Source organism: Caretta caretta, chromosome 16 (genome assembly GCF_965140235.1).
Source record: "Caretta caretta isolate rCarCar2 chromosome 16, rCarCar1.hap1, whole genome shotgun sequence".
Classification (NCBI taxonomy): Eukaryota; Metazoa; Chordata; order Testudines; family Cheloniidae; genus Caretta; species Caretta caretta.
Genome location: NC_134221.1, coordinates 12733224 through 12754056, shown reverse-complemented (window position 1 = coordinate 12754056; position 20833 = coordinate 12733224). Strand labels below are relative to the sequence as shown.

The 20833-nt window shown below is 54.6% G+C and overlaps 2 protein-coding genes across 5 annotated transcripts; one reads left to right on the top strand and one right to left on the bottom strand.

Moving 5' to 3' along the window:
• The first annotated feature begins 229 nt into the window (after nt 1-229).
• On the top strand, nt 230-19821 carry CFAP157 (cilia and flagella associated protein 157). 2 transcript variants are annotated; one of them, XM_048823111.2, is made up of 9 exons: nt 230-449; nt 3524-3795; nt 4850-5003; nt 5285-5552; nt 5893-6023; nt 7980-8130; nt 10005-10192; nt 10895-11060; nt 14632-19821. In XM_048823111.2, the coding sequence occupies exons 1-9, from the start codon at nt 304-306 to the stop codon at nt 14668-14670; spliced, it is 1515 nt and encodes a 504-aa protein (XP_048679068.2). In that variant the 5' UTR covers nt 230-303; the 3' UTR covers nt 14671-19821. The 2 variants fall into 2 exon arrangements, with proteins under 2 accessions (XP_048679068.2, XP_048679067.2); XM_048823110.2 differs by lacking the exon at nt 14632-19821 and adding an exon at nt 11361-11652.
• PTRH1 (peptidyl-tRNA hydrolase 1 homolog) lies at nt 11569-20793 on the bottom strand. Of its 3 annotated transcripts, none has more exons than XM_048823112.2 (5): nt 20692-20793; nt 15556-15775; nt 14468-14567; nt 13121-13166; nt 11569-12441 (listed from the first exon to the last, which is right to left on the bottom strand). In XM_048823112.2, exons 1-5 carry the CDS (start codon nt 20785-20787, stop codon nt 12229-12231), a joined length of 675 nt encoding a protein of 224 aa, XP_048679069.2. In that variant the 5' UTR covers nt 20788-20793; the 3' UTR covers nt 11569-12228. The 3 variants fall into 3 exon arrangements, with proteins under 3 accessions (XP_048679069.2, XP_048679070.2, XP_074976634.1); XM_048823113.2 differs by having other exon boundaries at nt 20698-20790; XM_075120533.1 differs by lacking the exon at nt 20692-20793 and adding an exon at nt 20292-20555.
• Between the last annotated feature and the right edge of the window lie 40 nt (nt 20794-20833).

The window sequence follows — 20833 nt, the reverse complement described above, 5'->3', positions numbered from 1 at the left end:
GGGGGTGGCCCAGCCCAGGGGACCCCGCTGGATGGAGGGCCCAGGCCAGGAATCCCCAGTTTGGGGGTGCCCCAGCCCAGGGGACCCCGCTGGGCGAAGGGCACAGCCCAGGGATCCCCAGGCAGGCGGCCCTGCGGGGTCCCGCGGGGGGGGCTAGAGGCTGTCCCCCCCCCTCCCTCGCGGGCGCCTGGCCCTTTAAGCCCCGCGCCCCCGTTGCTATGTACAGCGCGTTGCCCCGGGGACGCGGGGTCCCGCGAGGCTCTTCCAGCGGCCGCCGGGCTCCCCCCGCTGCCCGCCGCGGCCATGGCCCCCAAGAAGAAGGGCGGCGGCAAGAAGGAAGACGCGGGCAAGGAGCCGCGGCCGGAGGGGAAGGCGGAGCAGCCCCTGGCCGAGCACAGCCGGGACTTCTACCTGCTCCAGATCCGGGACCTGGAGGAGCGGCTGGCCCGGTGCGGGGTCCCCTCCCGCGGGGGGCTGGGCTGGGCTCCAGGGGGGCTCACGTGGGGAGCCGGGCCCGGGCGAGCTGCGGGATCCCCGCCCCGGGGTCTGCGCCCACCGGCGGGGCCAAATGCCGCTGCCCGCGGGGCGGCCCCCCGGCCGGCAGCCCCTCCTCGCAGCCTCCTCAAGTGACCGTCGGTGCCCTTTCAGGGCGGGGCCCCTGTTCCTCGCCGCATACACCGGGGGGGGGCCCGGTCGGCAGCCCCCGCAAAGCCCAGCTCTGTTGGGGTTGAACAGCTGCCCGTGGCCCTCCCCGGAGACGGCCGCGTTTCCGTGCGGGGTGAAGGGTGCCCGTATACGGAGCTGCCCCTGTCCCTCCCCGGAGACGGCCGCGTTTCCGTGCGGGGTGGAGGGTGCCCATATACGGAGCTGCCCGTGTCCCTCCCTGGAGACGGCCGCGTTTCCGTGCGGGGTGGAGGGTGCCCGTATACGGGGCTGCCCGTGTCCCTCCTCCTCAGAGACGGCCGCGTTTCCGTGCGGGGTGAAGGGTGCCCGTATACGGAGCTGCCCCTGTCCCTCCCCGGAGACGGCCGCGTTTCCGTGCGGGGTGAAGGGTGCCCGTATACGGAGCTGCCCCTGTCCCTCCCCGGAGACGGCCGCGTTTCCGTGCGGGGTGAAGGGTGCCCGTATACGGAGCTGCCCCTGTCCCTCCCCGGAGACGGCCGCGTTTCCGTGCGGGGTGAAGGGTGCCCGTATACGGAGCTGCCCCTGTCCCTCCCCGGAGACGGCCGCGTTTCCGTGCGGGGTGAAGGGTGCCCGTATACGGAGCTGCCCCTGTCCCTCCCCGGAGACGGCCGCGTTTCCGTGCGGGGTGGAGGGTGCCCGTATACGGAGCTGCCCGTGTCCCTCCCCGGAGACGGCCGCGTTTCCGTGCGGGGTGAAGGGTGCCCGTATACGGAGCTGCCCCTGTCCCTCCCCGGAGACGGCCGCGTTTCCGTGCGGGGTGAAGGGTGCCCGTATACGGAGCTGCCCCTGTCCCTCCCCGGAGACGGCCGCGTTTCCGTGCGGGGTGAAGGGTGCCCGTATACGGAGCTGCCCCTGTCCCTCCCCGGAGACGGCCGCGTTTCCGTGCGGGGTGAAGGGTGCCCGTATACGGAGCTGCCCCTGTCCCTCCCCGGAGACGGCCGCGTTTCCGTGCGGGGTGAAGGGTGCCCGTATACGGGGCTGCCCGTGTCCCTCCTCCTCAGAGACGGCCGCGTTTCCGTGCGGGGTGAAGGGTGCCCGTATACGGAGCTGCTCCTGTCCCTCCCCGGAGACGGCCGTGTTTCAGTGCGGGGTGAAGGGTGCCCGTATACGGAGATGCCCCTGTCCGTCCCCGGAGACGGCCGCGTTTCCATGCGGGGTGGAGGGTGCCCGTATACGGAGCTGCCCGTGTCCCTCCCCGGAGACGGCCGCATTTCCGTGCGGGGTGAAGGGTGCCCGTATACGGGGCTGCCCGTGTCCCTCCTCCTCAGAGACGGCCGCGTTTCCATGCGGGGTGAAGGGTGCCCGTATACGGAGCTGCTCCTGTCCCTCCCCAGAGACGGCCGCGTTTCAGTGCGGGGTGAAGGGGCCTGTATACGGAGCTGCCCGTGCCCCTCCCTGGAGATGGCCGCGTTTCCATGCAGGGTGAAACGATTCTTGTAAATACGGCTTGCAACATGCTCTGGGGCCAGGTGTTTCAGGAGTGTAGGTTTTACGATGATTGCTATCGAGGTTCATGATAGCCCTTTACCACTGATGCTGCAGAAGCCAGTTATAGTGAGGGTGAGGTGAAGCCCTGGGTCAAAGGTGCAGCTTCTCTTTCTTCTGCTCCCAGACACTTTGGATTGAGCCCATGGGCCAAATTCAGTCCTTGTGTAAGCAGGTGCAGCTCCCACAGAAATCAAGACACCTTACCTGGTTGCAGCAGGACTCACTTTGGCCACCTGTGTTGGAATTAGAATGGCAGGGCTGGGCAGAGAGATCTGTCCACTTCCATTCTGGTGTCCACCTCTCATCTCCTTCCCATCCTGGGACAGGGCTGGGGGGTCCCCAGCTGCTGGATGGGAGTGCAGGGGAATGGACCATGAGTAGGGCCCTACCAAATTCATGACCATGAAAAATGCATCTCGGACCGTGGAATATGGTCTCCCCCGCATGAAATCTGGTCTTTTGTGTGCTTTTACCCTATACTATACAGATTTCACAGGGGAGACCAGCGTTTCTCAAATTGGGGGTCCTGATCCAAAAGGGAGTTGCAGGGTGGTCACAAGGTTATTTGGGGGGGGGGTGTCACAGTATTGCCACCCTTACGTCTGCACTGCGTTCAGATCTGGGTGGCTGGATAGCGGTGACTGTTGGCCAGCCACCCAGCGCTGAAGGCAGTGCCCTGCCAGCAGCAGCATAGAAGGAAGGGTGGCGATACCAGACCAGGCCACCCTTCCTTCTGCGCTGCTGCCTTCGGAGCTGGGCAGCTGGAGAGCGGCGGCTGCTGACAGAGGGCCCAGCTCTGCAGGCAGCAGCGCAGAAGGAAGGGTGGCAACACCAGACCAGGCCAGGCTTACATCTGCGCTGCTGCTGGCGGCGGCTCTGCGTTCACAGCTGGGCTCCCAGCCAGCAGCCACCGCTCTCCAGCTGCCCAGCTCTGAAGGCAGGGCCGCCGCCAGGAGCAGCGCAGAAGTAAGGGTAGCAGTACCGCAACCCCCCCTACAATCACCTTGTGACCCCCCCCACAACTCCTTTTTGGGTCAGGGCCCCTACAATTACAACACCGTGAAATTTCAGATTTAAATACCTGAAAACATGAAATTTCTGATTTTTAAAATCCTGTGACCATGAAAGTGACCAAAATGGACCGTGAATTTGGTAGGGCCATAGCCATGAATAGTCCCCCTCTCCAGTCCCACTGCAATCAGCTGTGAGCTGTGCTCCCGTGCATGCCCTGGGCCTGTGCCCAGGCAATGGGAGAGACTGGACCAACTTATAAATAGGTGAGGGGCAGGGAATCAGCCCATCCTGGAGACTGCTGTCTGACTGTCTGTTCGGCGCTGCTTCCCCCTGGCAGGTACCAGCGGAAATGGGACGAGCTGCAGGTGAACGAGACCCTCTTCAGGGTGGAGTACGATCAGATGGCCAATGACAACAAAGAGATCGTGGCCTTTCTCAAGAAGACCCTGAACCAGCGGGTTGATGAGATCGCTGAAGTCAATGACCAGCTGCTCAGCCTGCAGCAGGCCAAAGAATCCGAGAAGGACGCCTTCGAGGCCCAGCTGGCCCAGGTTCGACACGAGTTTCAGGAGACCAAGGACCAGCTCACTTCGGAGAACATGCTGCTAAGTAATGTGCCCTGGCTCAGACTGGACCCTTCCTTTTCCCCCTTGCCCCATGGTCCCTTTTCCTGGGGCAGGGGGCTGCTGGTGCCGCCGTGCAGGGACAGAGCCTGGAATTCTGAGGGTTGAACAGTTCCTGCCTGGGGCTGTGGCCACAGGCTGGTGGGAGAACGGTCAGTGGAAATATTCTGGCTGGAGTGGGTGGGAATTTGTACCTCCACCCCCAGACATTTTTTTTGATGAAAAGTTTTTTTTGTTTTCAACAGAACGCTCTATTATTACACTTCTAGTAATAATAAAAAGGGTTTGCAAAATGGTTTTTTGGCCCAAAGCTGCTGAAAACCAAAACAGTGTTGGGCCTTTGGCAGAAGGTTTTTGAGTTTTCTGATGAAAAATCTTAAATTTTCATTTAGTCAAATACCTGATTTTCCGCAGAAGAGTTTCAGTAGAAAATTTCTGACCAGCCCTAATTCCAGCTGCGTGTGGGGGAGGACACATGGGGGTGTGGAGACAGAGGTGGTGTATACATAGGGTGACCAGATGTCCCGTTTTTAAAGGGACAGTTCTGGTTTTTGGGACTTTTTCTTATATAGGCACCTATTACCCCCCACCCCCATCCCGTTTTTTCACAGTTGCTATCTGGTAACTATGTGTACACATTTGAGCCTCCCTCTCTTTCCACCACAATGTGGGTTGTGGAAGGCTCCTTTCTAGTGCTGGAGGCTGCTGTCTATTGCTGGTCCCCATAGCAGGTACAGCCTGGGCAGCCTCAGGGCAAGCTTTCCCCATATGCTGGCCCTGTATTATTGATATTACAGCAGCACCATTGTGCTAGGTGCTGTACAAATGTACTAAAGAAACAGTCTTGGCCCCATAGAGTTTGTGATCAGGGTGGTTAAGAAGATGCAGAACAGGTATGTGGTGTGAAGAGCAGTTGGGGAGAATCTCACAGTGGGGTTTGCCAGCTTGGCGAAGCACTTTGCCCTCCTCCCAACCCCCCATGGCTAAGCATGGAAGCCCCCAATGGTCCTTCTGGGGTCCTAAGTGATCTGTTTTGGCAGGTGGGAAGCTGGCTGCGCTGGAGGAGTTCAGGATCCAGAAGGAGGATCTCATGGGCAAGTTTGCAGCCCTAGAGGAGCAGCTGAAGAAACAAGAGGAAAATCACAAGGAGTATATCTATAACCTGGAGAGGAAAGCTGTGCTGGACAAAGACAGGTCAGTGCCAGACAGAGACTGACTGTGTGTCATTCCCCACTGGAGTCTGAAGGTGGGAGTGTGGTCTCATGGTTAGTGCCAAGTGTGGGACTTGGAAGCCTTGGTTTCACTTCCTGGCTTTGCCACTGACTTGCTGTGGGACCTTGGACAGGAGCTAATCCTTTGGACTGGGGTCCGATTTGCCGGGGCTAAGGCGTTTGCAGCTGCAGTGGGCCCTGCCCCAGGAGTGATGACCTTCTCTGTGTGTCCTGTGTGCGTACGCACACGCCCCACTCCTACAGGCTGAAGAAGGAGATGATGCAGCGTGTTAATGTGGTGGCAGCCGAGTTCCGCAAGGTCTCCAACAGCCAGATGGCCGAGACCACCAAGCGCACCATCCGCGAGAATGTCGCCATCAACGTCCAGCTGGCCAAGATGTCTGATCGCAGCTATGACCTCATCCAGGAGAATGACATGCTGAAGGAGGCCCAGGCTGAGATGCAGAAGCAGCTGGGGATGCTGGAGCACAATGAGAAGCAGATGACCAAGAAAAGCCTCAGCAACCAGAAGGTCAGAGCTCAACCAATGCACAGAGGGATGCGGGGTGCTGAAGCCAGGCTCTGGTCCTGTTACTGCTCCAGCTTGTCTGCCCCTAGGGACCATGTGGTGGCTTTCAGGGGCCTGGTCTCCCCATTCCCTGACAGCACTATTGCCCTAGAGTTTGCTCAGACCCCATGTAAGTGCATGTGGCTCATCATCTTGGCAGTAGGGACCTGACAGTGGGCATGGGCAACTTGCAGCCTGAGTGTGGGCGGCAGTGAGGGGGATAGGGAGCCTGGGCTGAGGCTGGTGCCTGAGACGTCCCTCTTGTCTCCTGATCCCGAAGCTGTGTCCCTGCTGCTCATTTCAGATGATTTGGATGCTCACCAATAAATGCAAGGAGCAGCAGGTGCTGGTGGATGAGTACAGGCAGCAGAAGGAGACCATGCAGCAGCTGAAGGCAGCCCATGAGATGCTGCAGAAGGAGAACCAGGCACTAAGGTACGTAGAGCAGAGTGGAGGCGACAGCAAGCCGTTGTGGTCCAGCGGCAGATCTCATTCCCGTGCTGCAGCCGGGTCTTGTTGCAAGGCCATGTAGAGGCAAAGGAGAGTCCTTGTGCTGTGATCCCATCACATTTCCCAGGCTAAGTGTGGCCAGGCCAGGTTGAATGGGAGACCTTCAAGGAAAACCCAGGTATTACAGGAACTGGGGTCAGTGGTTCAGAAAATGGCACACTGCCTCTGGAACGGCAAGCTCAGTGTGGTGCTGTACTGCTAACTCTTCCATGAGACGCACAATGCAGAGCCGGACTCCAGCGGGCGGGGGCTGGAAGTTCAGTTCCACCGGAAAATCCAACATTTCAAAACCCCTTTTTGTTCTGAAAAAAAAATTTGAAATTTGTAACAAAGCAAAAATTCCAATCGGTGTCTACTTGGCGCTGTGAACATATTTCATTCTGATAATGTTGAATCATTTTGCTTCAATAAGGTCAAACATTTCAGTTTTGACTTTCTCATTTTGATTCACTGAATTTAAACTTTAATATTATGTTAAAATATTAGTGTTTAGTATTAGGCATTTAACACAGTATAGAATTGAGTAGATAGTTAACGTTTTAGTATGTCTAAATGAAATGAATCAAAATGAGGAAGCCAAAAGGAAACGTTTTGCTTTTTCAAAATGCAATAGGAAAGTCAATGGGATTCATCTGGACTTTTTCCCATTGAAAATGTTGAAATCGACACATTTTGATTTTGACGAAAGTGCTTTTTTCCATGGAGAATTGTGCTGTGGGAAATGTTTTGACCAGGTCTAGTCCTGACCCCTTGTGCCCATTAACCCCACAGAGTGGGAACTTGGAAGAGTTGCGGTGTTAACCCAGGTGTCCTGGCTCAGTGCCCTCTGCGATTGACCTGGGAGTCTTCACTTCTTGACTTAAACTGCCATGCAGTGTTGTGCTGTGTTTTTAAATAATTGCCACTTTCCACCCTAGAGGTGGCTGCATTTAAGAGCTGAGGGAAGTGGTCCCTGTGTAGCCATTCACTGGCTTCACAGGGCCCTTGTGACATTTCACTAAGCAGTGTCTAACAGCGCTTGGAGCTCTTTGGATGGGAGGGACTAGGAAAGGACCGAGTATTATTGGATTATGCTTCCCCTGACTGTGTCTGTGTCACCTCAACCTGCTCAACCCTCTGACAGACTCAGCAAGGCTCTGTCACGGCCCCCCACGAGAGCTGCTGCGCCTGGTGCTACATACCGGTTCCCCAAAGGCCTGACCCGGAGCCATGTTGACTGATGCTCTGTCAGTGCCTGGTCTCTGAGCGCACCCTGCCCAACAAGGGCCACTCTGCTCAGCCAGCTGCAGCCTGGTGCTTGTCCTGGACATTCAGGAACCCCACATGGGGTGGGCGTTACCATGGGGAAGGGGAGGCTGGTGTTCCCAGGCACCTTCCGTGGGTGTAACTCTTGGAAAGTAATCTCTCTAGGAGACCTCACTTCCACAGATGTGCAGAGGGGGCTTAGCCCACCTCAGCCCCCCTGCGGACCTGACTTAGACACACATCTCCATGGAGACCAGATTTAGACCCACCTCCTGTGCTCACATATCTCCCTGGTCGGCTGACTTAGACAGGCGGGCAGGCGGACAGAGACATATACATACTTCTCCCTGGGATCTTGGCTTGGATGACTAGACAGACACATGCACACATCTCCCTGTGGACCTGACTTGGACAGACAGACAAACGACACATATATGCCTGGGGACCTGACTTGGATGAACAGACAGACAGACCTCCCTGGGGAACCTGATTTAGACAAGTGCATGCGAACACACACACAGTTGTCTGGGGCCTGCTGGAGATGATGCACACTTCCCTGTACTCCAAGCACCCTGAGGTGAAGTGGCTGTTTGCTACCTCACCCCTGGCTGTTCTTGTCTGGCTCCCTCCCTGCAGACAAGAGCTGAAGGAGCTGAAGGAGGAGGTGAGGAGGAAGATGGACGAAGGGCAGAGTCAGGCCAAGCTCCTAAAGGAAGAGCAGAAGCTCAGGAGGAATGCAGAGAGGACCCTGAACCAGGCTGTCCAAGCCCTTAAGGACCTGCTGCAGGTGAGACTCACACAGTTTCGGGGATTGGGGTGGACGTGTTCTGGTGGCTGCTTGACATTAAACAGGCCAGAGCCCAGCATGTTTCTGAGATGGCGACATTTCCTTGGTTTGCTCCCAAAAGCTAGAACAGAACAGACGCATCAGTGGACATGAGCCACCACCAGGATCACAGAGGTCAAAGGTTAGGAAAGACTTGAGAACTAGAAAGGGAGCAATATCGTCTGCAGGAGCCTGGGAACCAAAACTCCTGGATTCTATTCCCACCTCTACCACAATGTTGCTGTGGGACACTGTGCAAGGCACATCGCTGCACCGTGCCTCAGTTTCCCCATGTGTGAAATGGAGATGATTATTCTGACCTACCCCATGGGCAACTGTGAGGCTTGGTCTGTTAGTGTGTAGAGGATCTCTGAGCTCTTTCCAAGGAGAGGCTGTGGAGAGCAAAGCGGTTCCATTAAGAACAGGGTAACACAGGTGCAGGCTGTGGGGCAGCAAACTGTTGGGAAACTCATGAGCTCTTGTAACATAAAAGAGGTTGCCCAAAATCCTGCTAAGAGTTAGAGGCCCCTGACTGAGAGCTCTTGAGCTGTATCCATTTATCTTGGGTACTTATGTATGGCCCCCATTAGTAGGATCTGGGTAGTATCCCCCCACAACACGGTGGAGCTGGGAATTGAACCCAGGCCTCTGGAGACCTAGGCTGGCCCCCTAACCACTGGACCATCTACTGCCCTTGTCCTTGGCTCTGTCCCTATCTTGAGAGGCTGGCTCCTGGGACAATGCCAGAGTCCTGCACTATCTGGGGTTTCACATCATAGTGCTGTGTTGACTTACCCGGAACTGATTTTGCATCAGGCAATGAGGATGTTGTGTCAATTAGGGAAGATTTGAAATTAATAGGAATGGATTTTGTATCCAATCCCGGGGATGCTGTGTCACTTAAGGTGGATGCTGTGATAGTCTGGGAGGGCACAATGGCCTCATGTTGGTGGTGTACCTCCAAGCAAACATTGTGCTGAGATGTCCTGGCACATGTGCCGTGCCTTGTAAGGGGTCTGCCCTGGCCACACCCAGAGCCCTGGACTCTTTCAGATCAGAGCCACCAGCATCTTGCTCTGTACAAACACCCACCTTGGACCTTGGCACTATATCTTCTGTGGCAGCTGTTTCCGGCTCTTTATTTTGCACCAAACCAGAATGTGTCAGGGCTACATTGGCTTGACTCACTGTAATTTCCCTTGTCCCCTATAGGGGGTGCTAGACGGTAGAGTCCAGTTGTTGGAGGGTAGTCATGGGGGAGGTTGGGTCCATGCTGCAGGCTGCTGGGGCAGATGCCCTAATCCAGCACATACATGGTGTTTATTGCATGTGGTACTAGAAATCCTCCCATCACGCCAAGTGCGGAGTCTCTTACTGAACCCCTGGCTGCATCTGAGTGAGGATCCGACGACATGTCCTGTGCTGGGGACGGGAAGCCTCCAGCTGTGGGGAGGTGGAGTCGGTGGGGAAGAGCCAAGAGATGCTGGGGTGCTGTTCCAGGGAACCCCACTGAAGTCTGGCTTCGAACTACAAGCAGCCCAACCCCCAGCAGCTCCAGCTCCCGACTGGCTGTCCCAGCAGTTCTGAACGGCCGTGGGGCCTGAGCCTTTGTTAGATGGGCACCTCCCTCGCCTACGGGAGCTGCCGGGTTCTGGGTGCCCTCAGAATGCAGGAGCCAGGGCGATGGTAGTGGAGACTGAGCTGTGGGGCTTCCTCTGCCCACAGTGGGGGTCCAACCCCTGTGCTTTGAAGTCATGGGGGGAGGGGGGAGAGCAGGAGCTGCAGTGCCGGCTTCTCTCCCCTCGGTTCACCTCCCCCGCCTCATCGCCCTGCAGGACAGGCCGTCTGATGAGGAGGATGGCGACTTCGACATAACGTTCCAGCTGCGTCACCAGGAGATGCTGCGGAGCCTGCTGGGGCTGCTGAGGCGGGCGAGCACGGCTGGGCCCGCGCCTCAGGAGCAGGTCTTTGGGCCCCAGAAAATGGCCAACAGGGAACATGGACTGGAATCCACAGCAGAGAGGTGAGTAGGAAATGCAGGGAATAGCCCCACTCCCCATACAGCCCCTGCCCCAGCATCTCTTTGCACCCAAGAGAGGCAGGTCCCAGTTGGAGGCCAGGCCAGACACCCAGGGGCAAAGGGGAGAGAAATGGGGTTGTACCTATTATCTCTATAGCCCTGTGTGACATGTGGTTGCGTTTCTGCCTTCCAACTCTGTGCTGTCATAAAACCCTGCCTCCCTGCTCCTGTGATGTCACGACTCCCATCTCCCCCGACTTCTCCTAGAGCCCTCTAGGGGAAGCACGGCAGATGAGACCTTCATAGGTCACCTTTAGCTCATTCCCCACAGGCCTCCCACCAGCAAGCTGACGGCAGCGACCTCCCACCCACACCGACCTGCACTGGCTCCATCTTGCTCCCCTTGCTGATCCCTTGAGCGTGCAGTTCTCCACTCTGGTCTCTGATTGTCTGCTTGCTCCCCCGCACCTCCAAAGCTGGCTGATCCTCTCCAGTGACTGCTGTTCACAGTTGCCTCCAGAGCCTGTCCTGGCTAAGCCTGAGCTGGGGAGGCTCACCCTAAGAGGCACCCTGCCCTTACTGTACTTCCCACCTTGAAGAGCCTGCAGTATCTTCCTGCCAATGCCGTTCTAGTCTCTGCCTTCAGTGACCCCTGCCTCCCCCATGTCACGTGGTCTAACCCATCCCCTTTCTCCTCTGCTCCAGCCAGCTGCACCCAGCCCCGTGCCTCAAGATCTCTCCCGTCATCTCGCACCACTTGCTGGCTCACCAGGGGCAGGGGGTGCCGCTCTTCCACAGCATGAGCAAGATGGGTCTGCTGTCCAAGACCACCCGCATCGGGACCGTCCGCACCTACACCACTGCCGCAGAGGTGAGGGGGGCTTGGGCCAACTGGGCATAGATGGCTGCAGGGCAGGGGTATCCTGGGAGGTTAAAAAGGGAGTCACACAGGGAGGGCTGGGCAGGCTCAGCAGAGAGGCTGAGGATTGAGGTGAGCACCAAGACTGACTCCCAGCCCCTTGTCCCTGCTCCTAATGGTTCCCTCCACGGACCCACAGGGTCAGGAAAGCTTATCCAAGCACCATTGGCATTGGCCTGCCCTGCCCCGCCCCCATAGAGGGATGTAGTGACTGGTGTGGCAGTGTTTGAATCACTGCCAATTTCCCAACAGCCACGGATGACTTCCTGGTCGGAGGAGAAACCGGTGAAGCAGCAGCCGATTCTGCCCCTGCCAGAGATAGCAGCCAGACGCTCCTTGCAGGGCCTGCTGACCAAATAGGGAAATGGTGGGGGGGGGAGTGAGTGAGCACCCCTTTCTGCCAGCCGATTGCTCCCTCCCCTGCCACCAGGACACCTGCACAAAGGAGAGGGACTGAGCATAGATGGCAAAGTGTGTGCAGACTGGGTGTCTGGGTTTATTGTACAGTCTATGCAGAACTGCCCTATAAAACGTCTGGAGTTACTGAGATGTCTGGCTGGGAACCAAGGACAAACAAGGCAAAGCTGAGACTGGGCACAACCACCAAGTCCCAGACCTGTTCTGCAGGGGCAGGGACAAGGTGCTGCTGGGACTGAGTGGTCCCACGCTGGGCAAGGAGGCAGGCGCCCCTGAACATGACAAGCCTAGCTGGGGTCTAGGGTGGAGCCTGGCTGGGGCTTGGAGTCTCTCTTGGGGTCCTCCTTACTCCCCACATTGCAGGGTGCTGAAGTGCCAGGCATGGGCACTTGGCCATGCGGAGCCAGGCCATCTACCGGGCTGCCTTTGCCAGCGCTAATGGAGTTGGGAGGAGAAGCCTGTCACCTGACATGGGGGGTGCAGGAATAGCACCTGCCTGGCAGTCCGCCACCTCCCCTACCAGTTTCATTGCCAGGAGCTTCCCTTGGCACCTACCCCCACACAGCACAACTTGTGGGGTCAGTGCTCTTTGCTTAGCTCCCCCAGCCCACCCTGGCAGCTGTGCCCAGAGGCCCATGAAGGAGTCCAGGACCACTGCTTTCCGTCGGCACCATATTCATAAAAACTCCCCCAGCTCAAAGGGTTAATGAGGGGTCCTGTCCCCCTTGTTGCCAGGGGGCGTGCGGTCCTTGCCACTGCTCCTCTGCAGGATGTGTTCCAGCAGCAGGTCGGCCGCCTGCTCCAGGACACGCTGCAGGACCTCGTGCTCAGCGCTGGCGAACCGGCCCAGCACGTAGTGATCCACCATGGCTTCCCCCACTGGCCGGCCGATGCCAACCCTGAGCCGCACCATGCACTGCAGGGAGAAAAGGGGATGCAGCATGTGCTGTGTGTCCTCTTCCCATCGCCACCTGTTCCTGGGGCCTGCATTCACCCGAGCTGGGATCTCGGTACAGCATGGCAGTTGCTCCAAAGTGCTAAACATGCTTGGCACGGCCTGGAGCCAAAGCAGATACTGGGGGCTCTGAGGTGGAGCTGGAGGGCAGGGGAGCCTTGAGACCCTGGTTAGCCAGGGACCAGTCAAAGGGGGAGCCTGTGGAGTGAAAGGGAATCCTAAGTGCCTCACTTGAGCCCCACATGGCAAGCTGAGCTTGTGTCCTGCTCTGTTCCTTTGTCTCCCTCTGCTGTAGCTGGGTTTGGGCTGGGCTCCAGTAAACATGAGCTTGGAAAGAGTTTCGTCCAACAAACGCAGTTAAGTTGGTGGGCTGAGCTCCCAGCCAGGCCATGTGGTTCCACTTTAGCTAATTGCTTCCACATCCTGGCTCATGGACGAGTCAGAAACAACTCACGTGTGAGAAGGGCTGGGCTGGGAGCAGGGGATGAAGGTCCAAATCTGCTAACACAAACACAAGGGGAGGCTAAGGCCTTGGGGGTGGCTCATAGGGGGCTCTGGGGCTGGGGAGAGATGGTGCTTTACATATGCACTGCTAAGATGTGTGCAGGATAGAGCTCTTTACCCTGCAAGGCCGACTTACATCTGAGTGCAGGGAGCTGATACAGGAACGGACCCCGTTATGCCCCCTAAAGAAAGCAAGAGAAACCAGCTGTCAGAGAGTAGATGAGAACCTCAGAGGGATCATCCATGGGATTCACACTAAACTCTTCCCTCCTCTTTGCTCTGTACAAACAGGCCCCGTTATCCCCCTTTACAGAAGACCTAGGCACTGGGCTTGTTTACACAGAGAGTTCTACTGATTTAACGAGAGGTGTGACATTACCCCAATTTAGTTAAGCTGGCGCAAAGTCCATGCGGACACTTGGATTTCAGTGTAAGAGCAGCCTAGGACGATTAAGCTTATTCAGGCTTAGACTAAAGCACAAGTCACTCAAAGCAACATCTGAGTATCCACACTGGGAAACTGATGCAAAGTTGTGCAGAGGAAGCCCCAGGCAGGCTTGCCTTGTCTTGCAGACTGCACCTGGAGTTCTGGGTGCTCAGCGCTTCTGAAAAATCAGACCCTAAGTGGCATGCCCATGGCCCGAGGGGCTATCCGCGTCAGAGAGGAGCTCATGATTCCCAGTCCTATACTCAGAGCAGGCCTCACTTACATGCAGCAGCCTCTGAGCTGGGCCAAACCCCCTGGGTGACCCACTGCCACGAGGTATTGCCAAAGAGGGTACTTGGCTAGGGATATGGCTGTGCAGATCCAGAATGTCCCGTGCCCTGCATTGAACTCCCCAGCCGGGGCTCTGGCACCCAGTGCTTTCAACTGCTGGAGAAGGGAGTACACACTGCACACGCTGCCTGCATTGGGCAGGCCTGAACACAGCCAGGTATGGACCACGTGGTAATAAGAGGAGAGACCCCAGGGAACAGTGTGTGGCTAATGTAACTGATTCAGAAAGGTCACTCTTCAGTCAAACGTCACTGTCACCACAAGCACAGGTCTAGGTTCTGTTCGGTCTCAAGTGTCGATCAAGCTAGGATACGTGTGACTCGGGGAGGTTGCCTAACAGGGCTCTGGGCAGTCACTGCTGTATTTTATTGCAGCAGCCTTGGCACCAATTGTTTCCTGCACACCTAGTGCCAGAGCCCATTATTTGAGGCCATCCCAATTTATTGAAATATCTCTGGTTTAGCTGGTGCTTTGAACTGGAACCTGCAGGAGGTTGGGCAGACAGCAGAGTAAACCACTGTCAGGTAAAGCTTGTAAAGCGCTGCAGAAAGATTCTGCCACCAATCTGCTGCCATCTCTGCAGTCCTGGGGGTGGGGGAGATGGGACAGTCACAGCCCCAAAGGCCCATTTTAAAAAGCACACAGTAAGATGCAGCTCAAGCAAATCTTTCAAGGTCATTTTCCACAGGGGCTTTCCCTTCGTACCTTGCGCTGCCTCCCAACTTTATCGCCATCTTCCCCAGCGGCTTCTCCAGGTCGTCGTGAACGAGGTAAATGTCTTCTACCCCGAGGTTGTAAGTTTCAGCTTGAGAAAGAAACAACGCACAAGAAGTGAGGAAAAATTAAATCCATCTCTCACCATCCCACAGCCTCGGGGACCTAAAGAAGGACACTGCAGGCAACAGTGATAAAAAATGACAGGGGACGTGGAGGGCAGGAAGTGCATAGCAGGGCGAAGAGAACTTCTAACCTCAGGAATGCACTATCAGCCATGCTGGCAAACTAGCTGCACACGCTGTCACTGGAGCTGCCTGATGTCTGCACCACGTGATACTGCTCTGCACCGCTATTGTCTTTTGGCCAAAAGTACTTTACAGTCCACACCCCTGAAACACAGCGGGCTGGACGGTCGTAGCCAACTAGCTTGCTGCAGGCTATGCAACAGTGTGAGGAGCGGAACTCATAGCCCAGCATGCCAGGGAAAAGCCTGACTGTTCTGAAAACTGCCCTGGGATTTCTGATGTCTGTGCAGAGCCCTCAGGACCTTGGTTCCGAACCTTGCCATCTGTTTTTTCCTAGAGATGCCAAAATGGCAAACTGCATGGAACTCAGTTAATCTTCTCCATCTCCCAAGGGTGGTGTGAAAAATTAGTAATGGGTTTAGGAGATTGTGTGTGTGTGTGTGTGTGTGTGCACCGCCCTCTACTGGACAGAACTGGCTATGGTCAACTGTGTGTCATAAGCCCTATACTGGAAATGGATATTCTCCTTTAGCTCAAGTGATAGGTTCTTGAGCTTGGTCTACTTTTACTGTCTTTCTGCCTGAATGGCCATGGAACAACCAGGAAGTCCTAAGAGTTGTTACATCGTTGGCTCCATAGAAAAGAAAAAGGAGACTGACCCTGGCAGGAGTGGGCCCTGTAGTTCCAGGGCAGGTATTTCAGACTTGTTGCTTACAGCCCTGAGTGGTCCCCTCTGGCTAAGAAGATGAAAGGTGAAGCACAAGGGTCCCTGGAAGGCTACAGTTGTGTACATTCCTCAGCTGGCTATTGGAGGTGTTCGGAGTCACTCACCAGCGCTTGCTACACTGAGTCCATTGATGTTCATGAGCCGCCGAGGTTTCATCAGCACCAGCTCTGCTTCCTCCACATTGGTGATGGTCACATCTGCGCAGCAGCGTCTGTCTGCTTTCCACTGGTCAGCGATGTTCAACTTCTGGGCCAGCTGATTGAGCACCGCCATGCCCACGTTATGACGGGTTCCTTGCAGCCCATAATTCCCTAGCCCTGCCACCTGCAAAGAGGACCAGCAACAGGTGTTACCAGGACTCTCTATATATCAGCATCCAACCAAACGGATTCACTAGAGTCAGCCCTTGTGGTGTAGTGAGGATCAAATTTGCCCTCCCTGCAGCCGGGCTCCTTTCACCACCCCGGCAAGAAATTCACCCAGCAAAACCAGCTGCTTCCCTTCAGAAGCAGCAAGACAATCACCATGTCCATTGTTGATTACTGTAGGGCCAGACTCTGTAGCTACAAGGGCCTGTCCCTCTCTTGTTAAACAGAACTGAGATGGGCTGAGATTGAGTAAGATGCTCAAATGAGCTTAGCAACCTAGGTGATCCCTGTCCCCCCACTCATTCCAGCTGTACCTCCCATCTCCAGGAATGAGAAGCCATAGGGTGACTAAGAGCCGTATCTGTCCTGCGATTTCTTATCCCTACGTGAGCAAAGAGCATAATCCAAAGACGGTGAGTTCCATCTGTGAAATCACAGTACACTGACATGGCATCATAAGGTCATTTACAAGGAGAAATGGGAACATTTATTGTATGACTCTAGTGCCTAGGGGCCCTAGGGAAGGACCAAGATCCCATTGTGCTAGGTGCTGTGCAAACATAAAACAAAAAGTCCCTATCCCAAAGAGTTCACAATCTAAGTATAAAACAAACAGATGAGGGTCGAGTACAAGAAAACAATGAGATGATATCAAGTATTTTTTAGGCATCAAGGAAAAGGAAAGATTTAAGGATGGATTTGAATGTGGATAATGAGGTAGCTTTGTGGATGTTTATGGGGAGTGTCTCCTAAACATGTGGCACAGCACAGGAGAAAGCGGGAGATAGGCTGGCACCATGGGCTGATCAGAGGTGGGAGTCAACGTCTCCACAGTGAAAGAGAGAGGATAGGTAGGGTGGGGATAGGCCATGAAGGGCCTTGAAAGTGAAGAGAAGCAGCTTATGTTTGAAGAGAGAGAGAGAACGGGAAGTTTCAAAGAAAGAGGTGACGTAGTCAAAGTGACAGACTAAAAAAATGATCTTTGCAGCAGCATTCTGAACAGTTATGAGCGGGGCAAGACTGCATTTGTCAAAGCCAGACAGAAGGATATTGCAGTAATTGAAATGCAATGATGAAAGCCTGGACAACAGTTTTATGTGTGTGGATGGATAGGAAAGGCTATGTCTGAGAGATGTTATGCAGAAAGAATTGGCAAGACTTAGACAGCCTGGATGTGAGGACTGAGAGGTCAGAGTCAAAGATGGCACCAGAGTTATGGACCTAAGTGACGGTCAGGATGGTGGTGGTGTCCACAGTGATCAAGAAAGGAGGTAGCGGGGAGGGCTTGTGGGGAAAGATTCAGAGCTCTGTTTAGCCGTGTTGAGCTTGAGCTAGATATCCACCAGATGACAGAGTCAGGCTGAGATTTTAGTTTGGACAGAAGAAGACGGGTCTGGAGTAGAAAAGTAGATATGGGAGTCCTCAGCATAGAGATGGTAGCTGAATTTGTGTTCACAGATGAGATTACGCAGAGATGAGAAGCGGACCAAGGACACCCACAGAAAGAGTGATCGTTGAGGGAGATCCTCCAAAGGACATGCTGAAGGAGTAATTATAGATCTAGAGGAGAACCAGGAGAGGATGGAGTCAGACAAGCCAAGGGAGGAGAAGATTCCAACATCCTGGCTGACAAGCAGATGACAGGTCAATGAGGTTGTAGTACTGGTTCTGAGCTTTGGCTTTTGACACGGTCTCCCACAGTATTCTTGCCAGCAAGTTAAAGAAGTATGGGCTGGATGAATGGACTATAAGGTGGATAGAAAGTTAGCTAGATTGTCGGGCTCAATGGGTAGTGATCAATGGCTCCATGTCTAGTTGGCTGCCGGTATCAAGTGGAGTGCCCCAAGGATCAGTCCTGGGGCTGGTTTTGTTCAATATCTTCATAAATGATCTGGAGGATGGTATGGATTGCACCCTCAGCAAGTTTGCAGATGACACTAAACTGGGAAGAGAGGTAGATACGCTGGAGGGTAGGGATAGGATACAGAGGGACCTAGACAAATTAGAGGATTGGGCCAAAAGAAATCTGATGAGGTTCAACAAGGACAAGTGCGGAGTCCTGCACTTAGGACGGAAGAATCCCATGCACCGCTACAGACTAGGGACCGAATGGCTCGGCAGCAGTTCTGCAGAAAAGGACCTAGACGTTACAGTGGACGAGAAGGTGGATATGAGTCAACAGTGTGCTGTTGTTGCCAAGAAGACCAATGGCATTTTGGGCTATATAAGTAGGGGCATTGCCAGCAGATCGAGGGACGTGATCGTTCCCCTCTATTCGACATTGGTGAGGCCTCATCTGGAGTACTCTGTCCAGTTTTGGGCCCCACACTTCAAGAAGGATGTGAAAAATTGGAAAACGTCCAGTGGAGGGCAACAAAAATGATTAGGGGACTGGAACACATGACTTATGAGGAGAGGCTGAGGGAACTGGGATTGTTTAGTCTGCGGAAGAGAAGAATGAAGGGGGATTTGATAGCTGCTTTCAACTACCTGAAAGGGGGTTCCAAAGAGGATGGACCTTGACTGTTCTCAGCAGTACCAGATGACAGAACAAGGAGTAATAGTCTCAAGTTGCAGTGGGGGAGGTCTAGGTTGGATATTAGGAAAAACTTTTTCACTAGGAGGGTGGTGAAACACTGGAATGTGTTACCTAGGGAGGTGGTGGAATCTCCTTCCTTAGAAGTTTTTAAGGTCAGGCTTGACAAAGCCCTGGCTGGGATGATTTAGTTGGGTATTGGTCCTGCTTTGAGGAGGGGGTTGGACTAGATGACCTCCTGAGGTCCCTTCTAACCCTGATATTCTATGATTCTATGATTAAAGACTTTGGTGAGAGTAGTTGCAGTGGAGTGCAAGGTACAGAAGCTGGATCGGAGAGGGTCTGGGATGGGATTGGAGGGGAGGAACTCCAGACAGTGATTGTAAACAGCGCATTCAATGCACTGAGAGATGAAAGAAGGGGTGGTAGTTGGAGGAACAAGTATGGTGCACTTCCATACAATATGACATTGGATAGTGACACTATCACATTTGACTATGAAACATTTGCAAAGGTTAATGCAGTTGTGAAAGGGAGAGGTATAAAGATTACCAGGAGATATAGATGGAAGTGTGGGGTAGCAGACCTGAGTCTTGTTTGTTTTCTGTTCATTATTAGTTTATTAGAACACTGGTTGTGAATCTATCATCCATGGAACGCTTTGTGGTGGGCAGCAAAATGAATTATTTTGGGAACCAAGTAGCGTGTGTGTTGTGGGATAGCTGGGAGGGAACATAAAAATTGACAAAGCAGATCAGACCTGTGGTCCCTCTTGATCAGTATAGTGCTGCTTATGCAGCTCATACCCCATACTTCGTAATACGACATCAAGGTCTTTGTAATAGTGAGCAACTAGAAAATAACCCCATCATGGGGGAAATCTCTTCTTAACCTGTCAAACATTGGCTTTGGCCTTGAATTGTCACTCCCCTTGCATATTTTATCTTATCCACTGTCACTGTGAATGTTCTCATTAGCCACGTAAGCGTCAAAGGGAGGAAGGTTCAAGAGATGGGATTGCTCCTATGAAGCATGTAGTCTACAGCAGGGGTAGGCAACCTATGGCACATGTGCCAAAGGCAGCACGCGAGCTGATTTTCAGTGGCACTCACACTGTCCGGGTCCTGACCACTGGTCCGGGGGGCTCTGTATTTTAATTTAATTTTAAATGAAGCTTCTTAAACATTTTAAAAACCTTATTTACTTTACATACAACAATAGTTTAGTTATATATTATAGACTTATAGAAAGAGACCTTCTAAAAACGTTAAAATGTATTACTGGCCCGCGGAACCTTAAATTAGAGTGAATGAATGAAGACTTGGCACACCACTTCTGAAAGGTTGCTGACCCCTGGTCTACAAAGTCACAAAGAGGCTGGGGAACTTATGACTGGATTATGCTATTTGTTAACTTCTATTTTGTTCCACTCAAATACAGTTCTGAATCATGGTTTTAAAGTTAAAGGTGTGTGTCTATATGCAAACAGATGCAGTGAGTTGGCACATGGGGGTCACACATCTAGCATGCATGTGAAACTGCTGTCTGCAAATCGGTACAATCTTGGGACCTGTGAACTGACGCTTTTCCCCTCTTCCTCCCCCCAAGCACAGACCCTACTGGGTGCTTTGCGACACTTCAGATCTGAGTGTACTTTCTCCATTTCAACACGGAACAGTATGTGGAACAGAAAACCAGCCTTCCAGCAAGCAGCCAGCATGCCTATGGGCTAGTGATGCCCAGAGCTATTGCTCCTGCAGGTTGGGGAACTTAAGGGGCTGGTCTGATCCATGGGTCGTGCTGACATCCTCCACACAGTAGCTCCCAAGCAGGGATCTGGGGCCCCTTGGGGGGCTGCGAACTGGTTTCAGGGGGTCCGCCGAGCATGGCTGGCATTAGATTCGCTAGGGCACAGGGCAGAAAGCTGAATTCTCACCATGCAGAACTGCAGCCTGAGGCCTGACAACTTCATTTCACGGTGCCCTTTGTGGCGTGGGCCCCCGGGCAACTGCCCTGCTTCCTACCCCTTAATGCCAGGCGTAGATTTTACATGGAGAAAAGCAATCGTCCTGGCACGGGTGGGCTGTGGCGTGTTTATAGCGGGGGGCTCAGAAAGAAGGCGGCTGCGGACCCCGGCTCCAGCATAGCCAGGTCAGCGCTGAGCCCAGGCAGGGTGGTACCCAAGGGCCTACGCCTCGTCGCCCTGGCGCCCCCAGCTCCCCCACTGGCCCTGCCGCCTTCTCTCGACCCCATCGCCCCGTGACCAGGAAGTGATCCCTCCTCCCGCGCCGTCTCTCCCCTGTGCCCCGGAAGTGTTCCCTCCGCCCACTCTCTACCAGGACCCGCTTCCCGACGGCGCGCGGATCGGCCTCGCAGTGGTTCATGGTGCGGCTCAGTAACTTCCCGAGGCGCTTGGGTGGCGGCCGCAGCATCCCTCTCTTTCCCCAGCTGAGCGGCCGCCGCCTCGGCGCCGCCGAG

What these genes read in the sequence shown, in the direction of transcription:
- PTRH1 (XM_048823112.2), bottom strand. Translation starts at nt 20,787, where the DNA reads ATGCTGCGGCCGCCACCCAAGCGCCTCGGGAAGTTACTGAGCCGCACC. An exon ending in ACTCAGTGTAGCAAGCGCTG is followed by an intron (nt 14,568 to 15,555) that starts GTGAGTGACTCC and finishes TTCTTTCTCAAG; the next exon opens with CTGAAACTTACAACCTCGGG. An exon ending in AAGTTGGGAGGCAGCGCAAG is followed by an intron (nt 13,167 to 14,467) that starts GTACGAAGGGAA and finishes TGCTTTCTTTAG; the next exon opens with GGGGCATAACGGGGTCCGTT.
- CFAP157 (XM_048823110.2), top strand. Translation starts at nt 304, where the DNA reads ATGGCCCCCAAGAAGAAGGGCGGCGGCAAGAAGGAAGACGCGGGCAAG. An exon ending in AAGGAGAACCAGGCACTAAG is followed by an intron (nt 6,024 to 7,979) that starts GTACGTAGAGCA and finishes CCCTCCCTGCAG; the next exon opens with ACAAGAGCTGAAGGAGCTGA. An exon ending in CCCTTAAGGACCTGCTGCAG is followed by an intron (nt 8,131 to 10,004) that starts GTGAGACTCACA and finishes ATCGCCCTGCAG; the next exon opens with GACAGGCCGTCTGATGAGGA.